Here is a 10,288-nt window from a genome sequence, read left to right on the forward strand (position 1 = left end):
TAGAATTTTGATGAAGAATAAAATGAAATAATAATTTTGTTTTATAAGATGGTGAATACTACTTTTGAATCAATTTATCAAAACAATGCATCAAAGTTCGTATGAAGCCGTTTCATTGAAAAAATAACCATAACTGTAGTAACAGTGGATGACTTGTCTCAGCTTATTGGATTTGTATTGCTTGATAATCTTAAATTACTTGTGAAGTACTACAATACGCCAAAGACGATTGAATTATTGAATATGAAGTGTGAAAGATTCATACTTGCGAGAAAGATCGCATGTTATGTTACAAGAAAAATAACAGGACAAAATGTGACATGTGCAATGAAGATGGGTATAAAGTGCAAATAAATTCTAAAAAGTAGAAAGATCCTACGAAAAATATTACGTTACTTTCTATTATCATGAGATTGCATCATTTATTCAATATTGAGAATATTGTAAAATTTATAAGATTGCACTTATTGGACATTAAAGTTCAGTTCTAACCATTCTAAGAAAGTAAAGAAGCTAGTATTATATGATAGAACATGAAATATAGCTAGTTTCCATTTATCACCTTCAAGAATGATCAAATTTTAAAGTCTAATTCATTTTAAATTAGACATTTAACCAATAATAATTGAGAAAATAAATCTAACAAACACTGATATTTTTATCATATTTTGACAAATAAATATGTGTAATTAGATTTTTCAAATGGAAGGTGGATTTGTCAACGATATAATTGTAAATAAATATTAAAACATATTGTGAATTATAAAAAGTAGCGATTTAAAAGGATTTTGAAGAAAAAAGAAAATTATAAATAAGTGAGAAAATAAACCATAATTAATGTGGATTTCATAGTTGAAATAGAGAGGCTTATCTATAAGAAAAATTAATTTGGGCTTCACATTTAAATTGGACATGTCCATATGTAAGAAGGTTCTAGATGCAGTAAAGGCCCATCTTCTAGAAACAGGTCATGAGGGTGCACCCTACCTCCCAGCCCTACATATAAGGGAAATGCGGCAGCTTTTGTAGTCAAAGAAGATGAAACACATAAGCTAGATAAAAACTTAGGGTATATATATACACATCTTACTTTCCTATAGTTTTTTAGGCTTTCAAGGTTCAGGCGGTTAACAAAGCCGATCGGATCGTAGATCTTAATTCATGGCCAGTTGAGTTCTGATGATGGCGGGGATAGCACATCAGAAGATGATCTCCTAGTTATTGTGCCAAAAGGTATACAAATAGATAGATAACTCAAGAAATTTATATTTATTATCATATCAGTCTATTGTGTTACAGAAGAGTGACTTCTAATTCTTATTAATTTCTTTTTCCTGTTTGTATATATCATGAATAGGCTATATAAAAAGATTATTCATGATACATCAAATTAGAGGGCTCTTAGTCGATCACAGGGGAAGACTTCAAGGAAGCGCAAGTAAGGTCATCCATACGTGTGTTATTATTTTCTTTTTATATATTTGCGTAAATCTTCTGTCTTGTGGTCACCAAAAACTAATATGAGAATTTAAAGGGAATAAATCAGACGTTTTGGATTGTTGTCACACAGCTTTTTGATGTTTTGTGATATATGTTTAAATGACAGGACGTGATGCTGCCTTAATTGTGATCAAGGGCTTTCCAATCACAATCCATCAAGGGCTCTTGGAGAGCTATAGGAAATTCATGGTGACCAGAGATTCATCAGCTGCCAAGAGTTCAAAAGAAATCAATAACAACCAGAATCAACAATCTATTTTTTATTGTTTATGAAATAGTATCGCTAAATGTTAGATGTTAGACCATTGTGTAAATTGAATTTTTTTAGAGCAAGTAGTTATCAAAAAAAGAACACTGGTGTTATAGAAACAATCCATATTTTATAATGTTTTTTGTCTTTCTTAAACTTTTTAATCATTACAAAAGGACAAATAACTAATCTAGCTTAAAAGTATATATACTTCCAGCATTTTAATGGTATTATCACTAAAAAATTAACAAAATATACTTCTTAATCCTCACACATACTCAAAAGAACATAATATTAGTGAAATGAATGACTAAACATAATTTAATATGTATTTAAATGAAAACTAGAAACTGTGATCTCCACCTCTCTTTCTTGTAAAATATTTTTAGGTAAGATTATCTGACTCTAAAATTAGCACTTCTCTTTGCATACTCTTATTGGTGAAATTTATAATAAAGTCGACCAAAATAATGATTTTAAAGTTTTATTAAAATAATGAGATGTTAAAAATAAATTATGAATTTATAACATTATAATATTTGTAAGAAAGAGAAGAGTTAATTGTTATATTTATTTCCTAAAAATTATAAGAAAATTTAATATTTATAACATAAAATGAGTGATAAATTCAATGGAACTCAGTTGAATATATAAATTAACACTCTTAAATATGACATGAAACCGTTGAATTTAGTGCCACTTGAGCCATTGAATTATATCTGACTTACCAAATTTAACTTTAAATATAACAATCACTACAAAAAAAATGGCTAAATACAACCGCCCAAAAAACGGTTGTATTTAGTTAAATACAACCGGATCCGGTTGTATTTAAGTAATTACAACCATTTTTTGGGCCGGTAGTAAATGCTCGAGTCATAATCAGTAGACCGGTCGTATTTAGTATAGGAGCGGTTAAATATGACCTCTTAAATTCGACCGAAAGCGGTCAAATTTTTTTTCACCTAAATTTTGAAAATTCCGCCCAAAAAATTGAATTTTTGAAAAAATTTAAAAAGTCCGCCTAAACTATAAATTCGACTGTATACGGTTGAAAACATTGTTATAAATTCGACCTATTGCGGTCGAATTAACGAGCATCAGATTTTAAAAAAAAAATCTCACCGGAAAATTTTCAGTTTCCGGTGAGCTTCGATCGCCGCCATTGTTCATTTACTATTTTCTTTTCAGTGGCTTCTTCTTCACCTCTAGCAGCAACTCAAACTTAAATTCCTCTCCATTTCCTCCTTTTTCACTCCATCCACCGCCATCTCCTTCGGTGACACTTCATTCCCAATTTCCCCCAAACCACATCCCCCTTAACTTCCTTAACACTAAACCGACTATACATCATCCCAACAACCTATTCCGCTCTTTAACTTCACCCTTCCTCCTCTAATCCCCACACATTCCATAAGCAGCCAACATCATATTATTAAACCGAACATCCAAAATCCATCCCACATTTCACCACTCTCGAATGCATCACCTTCGTCGTCCTCAAATCCCCACAATTCCCACACGCATCCAAAATCTTCACAAACAAAAACTCATCCTGAACAACACCCTCCTCCATCTCACAAAAAAGCTCCAAAACTTCACCCCACCTCTTCTCCTTCGAAACCCCACCAATCATAGCACGCTAAGTAAACAAACCCCTCTCACGTAATTCATCAAACATCTTCCGTGCATCATCAATAAACCCACATTTTGCAAACATACCAACCAATTTAGTCTCAATAAATGAATCGACATCACCCAACAAATGCAAACTCCCATAAAGCTTACGACCCAACTCAATTGAATTACAACTTCCTTGGTGCCTATAGATGGGTACATAGAAGAAGACATGTTGGTTTGTAGTAATAAATATTTTCTATTTGTGTGTATATTTATTTGTGTAGGTTTTTGTTGTGATTTGATGAGGATGAAGAAGGCGTTTGAAGGGTTTGAGAAAAGATGGAAAGGGGGGAGAGGTGGACGGCGACAACAGGGGATGACAGGGGCCGTACGGTTTTAAGTTAGAAAAATATTATTTTTTAGTTTATTTATAAAATATAATACTCACCGTTGGATTATCTTTTGATAATTAAATTTGGTACGTTAGATCTAAATCACGCGGATTGCTGACGTGCCAAGCTAAATACGACCGCAATCAATTGAATTTAGGAGTGTCAATTTATAAATTCACTTCATATATTGCATATTTTTTGTTATGAAAATTAAAATATGGATAAATTCTATAAAAAGTAATGTAATTTGTTAATTTTTTTCTTAAAATATTTTAATTTTATAATTCATTTTAACAACTCACTATTATAATAAAAAAATTGAAATTATGATTTTTATCAATTTTATGATAAATTCTATTAAAAAGAATGTGCGGTGAAATTTAGAATTATGTTTAATTATATATTATATGTTAAAATAATTGATATCTAATGACTAATTCTTTTATCTTTTCAAAAAAATTATCATATCACTAAAATTTCAAGATTTATATATTATATTGATATGATTAAAATTTTAGAAAAAAATAAATATATTCGGTTTGCCTTTTTAATAGTCAAAGTATAGTTTTACCAGTACTTCTAACTAGTGTTTAATCTCATATTGATGTTTCGATATTTTTAAAAATATGAATGAATGATCCAACCGTACAGATGTCAAAATCAGTATATTTTAGTGATATGACAAAAAATTTTGAAAAAAATAAATATATCTGGTTTGCTTTTTTAACAGTGAACTAGTAATTTGACTCGTACTTCTAACTAGTGTTTAATCCCATATTGATGATTCATAATTTTGAAAAATATTAATGAATGATCCAACCGTACGAATGTTAAGATTTGTATATTTTAATGATATGACAAATTTTTTTAGAAAAAATAAATATATTTGGATTGCCTTTTTAATAGTCAAAGAGTAGTTTGATCAGTACTTCTAACTAGTGTTTAATCTCATATTGAAGTTTCGATATTTTTAAAAACATTAATGAATGATCCAACCGTACGGATGTCAAGATCGGTATATTTTAGTGATATGACACATTTTTTTGAAAAAAATAAATATATTTGGTTTGCTATTTTAACAGTTAACTAGTGATTTGACCCGTACTTCTAACTAGTGTTTAATCTCATATTCATGATTCTATATTTTTAAAAATTTTAATGAATGATCCAATCACACGGATGTCAAGATCTGTATATTTAGTGATATGACAAAAATTTTAGAAAAATATAAATATATCTGGTTTTCCTTTTTAATAGTCAAAGAGTAGTTTGACCAGCAACATGCCCACATTTTGCTGCCGTCGGATCTCAAAAAGGATTCGACCAAACAGAGCAATAAGAAATTGTCGCTTCTACTTGTGTTTAGATGGAACCGGAGAAATTGTCGATCATCCACTTAACGGTCAAGATTAGATAAAAAGTTAAGCATATACGATGAAAGTGCTTACTGCAGGTACCTAGTTGTGTAAGTGTATACAGGGTATGTGTTATGTTATGTGTATTTTATTATTTCTAAATATTCATTTCTGTTGAAACTTTATTTCTAATGAACCAAAGATTGTAGGAGGAAAAAAAAGTATACAACACTATAAATTGAGGTTGATAGTAATAAGAATAAAACAAAAGGAATCAGAAGGATGAGTTCTAGAGTGAGAAGCTCCTCCTTCTCTATAGAATTTCAATTTTCCGCCTAGCTATTACACAGATCTAATATCCAGTGCATGTTATTATCCAGCAGTCCTTCCTTCCTTTTCTTCAACCTGAATTTTCTTCTAACCTGAATTTTCTTCAACTCTATACACGCTCTGTACTTTCTGCTTCCCCCCCTCATTACCTACATTTCAACACCCATATTTCATATCTTCTTGATTCTTCATGGGGTCCCGGAATTCTGAAAACTCCGGTAGCATGAACTCGGAGGAATTTTCTAATTTCATTGGACACAACTACGTGGCTCCCCCTTTGCTAGCTCTTCCAGCAATTGATCATCAAGTATTCTTGGCAGAAGCTGCTCGAAATAGTGAGTGGTCACTACTACGGCTCAAAGAATTTATGGTGAAACTAGATTAATCTTGGATGGTGGTTCTACCAGGAATGACTCTGGCCCTAGCAAGGATAACTCCCCAAAGGGTTCCACTAAATTTTCAGCCTTTATGGCAACTAAGAATCCAGGTACAGTTCTTACTAACCCCCCTACCTTGGAAGATTTACATGATAGTGTCTCTGTGCAAAATGGTATACTTACATTTTATGTTCCAAAGGAGATTGTGTTTGAGTCTGGTGCAAGCACGGAACCTTTACCAAATTATGATGCTAATACTAAAAATAAGAATACCAGGAGTTCTATTGTAACTAAGAGCATTCCTTCTAAGGAACCCACACCTAATGATGATGCAAAAATTACTGTTCATGAGGATGGTTCGGCAACAGTTAGACCACATAAGGATTTTCTTGCCAATTCTCGTAAAAATTGGAGTACTAGTATCATAGGGCATTTCATTGGGGGAAGTTTCGATTTTCATTTTGTACGTGAGCAAGCTTTCAAGTATTGGAAAAATCATGGCTTGAGCAGAGTGTTTTATAGCTCCAAGGGCTATTTAACATTCAAATTCAATTCTGAGAAGGAGGAGCATGATGTTCTTAACCTAAATTCAGTTGTTATGGGGGGTTGAACTCTTTACTTACTACCTTGGACGGATGCTAACAAATTCAAGAAAAATGTCATAGAATTAGTTCCTTGTTGGTTGAAACTGGAAGATGTTCCACATTCATATTGGTCTCGGAATGGTCTTACTCACATTGCAAAGGCAGTGGGTTTGCCATTGAAATTTGATGAAATAACTTCAAGATTTGGACCCACTAAGTATTCATCTATTCAGGTGATGTTGTCCTATTCTAGCCCAAGGTCAGACTTTGTTTGGGTGCCAGTTCAAAATGAGTTTGGTGAGGAGGAATTAGTCAAGGTTTACATAGTTTACCCACAGTAACCTTACTCTTGCAGCCACTGTAAAGCATTTGGGAACTCCTTCTCGAGGTGTCCTCATAACCCTAATGTTGTCGAACCGTATCCTAGACCAAGACCGGGGGGAGCTACTTAGGGTGCTTCAAAATTGGCAAAGAAAATTCAGCCTTCTAATAAATTAGCCCAAGTACAACATGATGGTCCTAGTGCTACTACTAATGTAAACAATGAAGATATTAACCCTGTGGTTTTTGGTGAATTCTTGGGCTGTGATCTGGTTTTGGATGGTGATCAGACTCTTGAAGATGTTCAGCAACAGGAAGGAAACATAGATAATGTTGACAACTTAGAGGAATTTGACAGGGAATCTGGCAAATAAATTGACACCAATGATTTGGTAAATACTTCGACTCAGTTGGAGGAACAAACGGTGGGAACTCTTGTATTAGAATCTACTACCAATAATGAGGGCACAATTGTTGCCAATATTGCAGCAAAATCACCAGGTTAAAAAAGAAGAAGAGGTCGTAGCAAGGATGCTACACGAGTGATAACTATACTTGCAGCACCCGCAGCATCTGCAGTATGCACAGCACCTGCACCTGTAGTAGTTGTTGCACCAAAAGTACACATTGTCATTGAACTTAAAGCTCCAAAGTCTGATTTAATCGATGAAGATGGATTTACAAAGGTGGTAAACAGGAAAATTTCAGCACAAAAAAAGAGTCCTGCACTGGCTGTTCAGCCCCATAGCCTTAGACGTTTGAAATGAATTTTGTAGCTTGGAACGTAAGGGGCATCAACAAAGCCTCTCATAAAAAAGATTGTAAAATTTTATTCTATCTAATAAAGTTAACCTCCTGGGAGTTTTAGAAACTAAAGTCAAGAGTGGTAATGCTATGGGTATTTCGAAGAAAATTCGTAGGGACTGGAAATGGTTATTTAACTATAATCATCATTACAATGGTCGTGTATGGGCTGGTTGGAATCCCAGTGTGTGGGATATTTCTATTCACTCGATGTCTAGCAAGGTTATTACTTGTAATGTTATTTTTCTAGAAAAGAACATCTCCTTTTTAGTATCGTTTGTGTATGCTTTTAATAATGCAATAGACTGAGTTCCTCTATGGGATTATTACTTGGCTTTGAGTAATACTACATCACTTTGGTGCCTCCTTGGTGATTTCAATTATGTTACTAGTCTTGGTGAAATTTCTAGTAGCAGAGAACATTGGATGCCAGCAATGCAAGCATTCAAAGATTGTCTTGCTAACTGTGGCCTTGATAATGTGCGTATAATGGGGGATATTTTTACTTGGACCAACAAGCGTCAAAATAACCCTGTGCTAAAATGCTTAGTTAGAATGATAGCTAATGGTCATTGGTTCAATTCTTTCACCGAGGGAAATGTTTTTGTCAAACCTCGTGGCATCATGGACCACAATTCCATCTTTTTTGAAGATCCAATGCAACTTCAAAAGCTCAACAAACATTTTCAGTTCTTTAACTTCATGGCCGATATTCCTGGGTTTCATGATGTTATTGAAAAAGCCTGGTCTTTACAATGCTCAGGCCCTTGCTATAATCGTTTTGCTTCCAGGTTAAAAGAAACCAAAGTTTTTCTTAGACAGCTTAATAGGGATCATGGAAATGTATCTTCTAATGTCCTGATAGCAAGAGCTAATCTAGAGGATATCCAAATGTGTATGATCAATAATGGAGATCCCACCCTTCTTACTTTGGAAAAAGACCTCATTATCAAGCTCAATATGGCTCTTGTCGAGGAGGAATCTTTATTTCTTCAAAAATCTAGAGTGAAGTGGATGGGGCTTGCAGATGGAAATAACTCTTGTTTCCTCAAACAATGTAAAACAAAGTTGAATTATAACAAGGTGCTAGCTCTTGAGGATTCGGGAACCATGATGCAGGGCCAGTTACCGTGTGCTAACTTAGCAATCAATTACTTCAAAAACATGTTGGGGCCCGAGATTGGTCACTCTCGTATTGATTTGGAGCCTGTGGATTGCAAGGTCCTTACTGAGGCCCATGCTACTTTTCTTTGTGCTCAAGTTACAGATGATATTATTCTTGATACCTTGAAGAAATTGAAGAAAAATAAGGCTCCCGGGCCTGATGGATTTAATGTCAATTTTTTTTTGATACTTGGAGCACCACAGGGCCTGATTTCTGTGCTTGAGTAAAGAATTTTTTTGAGACTGGGTTTCTTCCCTCAGGTATAAACTCAACATTCATCTCCCTTAATCCTAAAGTAGATTCGCCCACTATTATGAATGATTTTCGCCCTATCTCCCTTTGCACTATTATGTATAAATGCATATCCAAAATCATAGCAGCAAGGCTCAAATTAATCATGCCTTCTACATTGATATTGCTCAATCTGCATTTATTCCGGGGAGGTCTATATCTGACAACATATTGCTTGCTCAAGAATTATTATGTCGCTATGATAGGGACACATGCTCCTCTAAGTGTGCACTCAAGATTTACCTTCATAAGGCATTTGATTCTTTAAACTGGGACTTTATTATGGTTGTTTTGTCTAGGCTTCATTTCCCAGATATTATTATCATGTGGATCAAAGCGTGTCTTTGCACTACTCGCTTTTCTGTAAAGCTCAATGGTGTTATTCACGAGTATTTTCCAGGGTCTAAGGGCATTCGCCAAGGGGATCCAATGTCTCCTTATAACTTCGCCATCCAAATATCATTGGTGTTGCAAAGAAATAGGCCCCACGCACCTATTTTTTGTTGATGGCATTCTCTTTTTCTCTCTTGGATCCCGTAATTTGGTTATGCATATTATGTATTTGATTGCTAAATTTTCCTCTTAGAGTGGTCTATCTCCTAGCATCCATAAAAACAACGGCTTTTTAGGCAACTGTGATCCTGATTTTATTGAGTGGTTTGATTCCTTGTTGATTTCTTGTTGAACCGATGTTACCATACTTTTCTTTAAAGTGACCAAATTAAAGTTTTAGCAACCATTTTCACCATAAGTGCCCAAAATCTAAGTCATTCACTACCGTCTGCTTCAACATCGGTCGATTTTGCACAATAGATTTGATTATTCATTTTCGGCCTACTGTTATATACATGATCAAATATAATATATAGCCTTTTTATGTCTATAAACCATTGCAAATTGGTCATAAATAATTCTACATTTCTGACCAACCTTTTCCAACCAAAATATAGGTCGGTTAGTGGGAAATAGTTGTGAAGTGGATTTCCACCGCGGTATTTGGGGTCACATGTTAAGATATCCAAATCTTTTAAACAATTAAAAAGTATTGTCAATCAAGGTCACTTTACGTTTTATTTCCACCCATTGGGTCAAAACAAACCCCGTTTTAAAAGACCGATTATATTGGTCATTCGACGGTCAGTTTTGCACTCATTTCCAACGTACAAGGGCAAATTGCGACCAATTTTTTCGGTTATTTATGACACTTTTTTCTTGGAGTGAGAATTTATTTGAAGTTCTTCGTCTAAAATTAATAAACTAAACATTGAACATAATGTATTGTTGGCGGAAGAAACAAAG

The 10,288-nt window shown here is 33.9% G+C and overlaps 1 protein-coding gene and 1 long non-coding RNA gene across 2 annotated transcripts; both read left to right on the plus strand.

Moving 5' to 3' along the window:
- The first annotated feature begins 1,044 nt into the window (after positions 1 to 1,044).
- On the plus strand, positions 1,045 to 1,852 carry LOC141680993 (uncharacterized). Its single transcript, XR_012558464.1, has 3 exons — positions 1,045 to 1,233; positions 1,358 to 1,438; positions 1,607 to 1,852. It is a non-coding gene; the product is annotated as an uncharacterized LOC141680993 (long non-coding RNA).
- A 6,116-nt stretch (positions 1,853 to 7,968) lies between these two features.
- On the plus strand, positions 7,969 to 8,925 carry LOC141680754 (uncharacterized). Its single transcript, XM_074486888.1, has one exon. The coding sequence runs from the start codon at positions 7,969 to 7,971 to the stop codon at positions 8,923 to 8,925; it is 957 nt and encodes a 318-aa protein (XP_074342989.1).
- The last annotated feature ends 1,363 nt before the right edge of the window (positions 8,926 to 10,288 follow it).

Source organism: Apium graveolens, chromosome 8 (assembly GCF_009905375.1).
Source record: "Apium graveolens cultivar Ventura chromosome 8, ASM990537v1, whole genome shotgun sequence".
In the NCBI taxonomy this organism is placed as follows: Eukaryota; Viridiplantae; Streptophyta; class Magnoliopsida; order Apiales; family Apiaceae; genus Apium; species Apium graveolens.

Coding starts and splice junctions, on each gene's coding strand:
- LOC141680754 (XM_074486888.1), top strand. CDS start 7,969: ATGCAAGCATTCAAAGATTGTCTTGCTAACTGTGGCCTTGATAATGTG.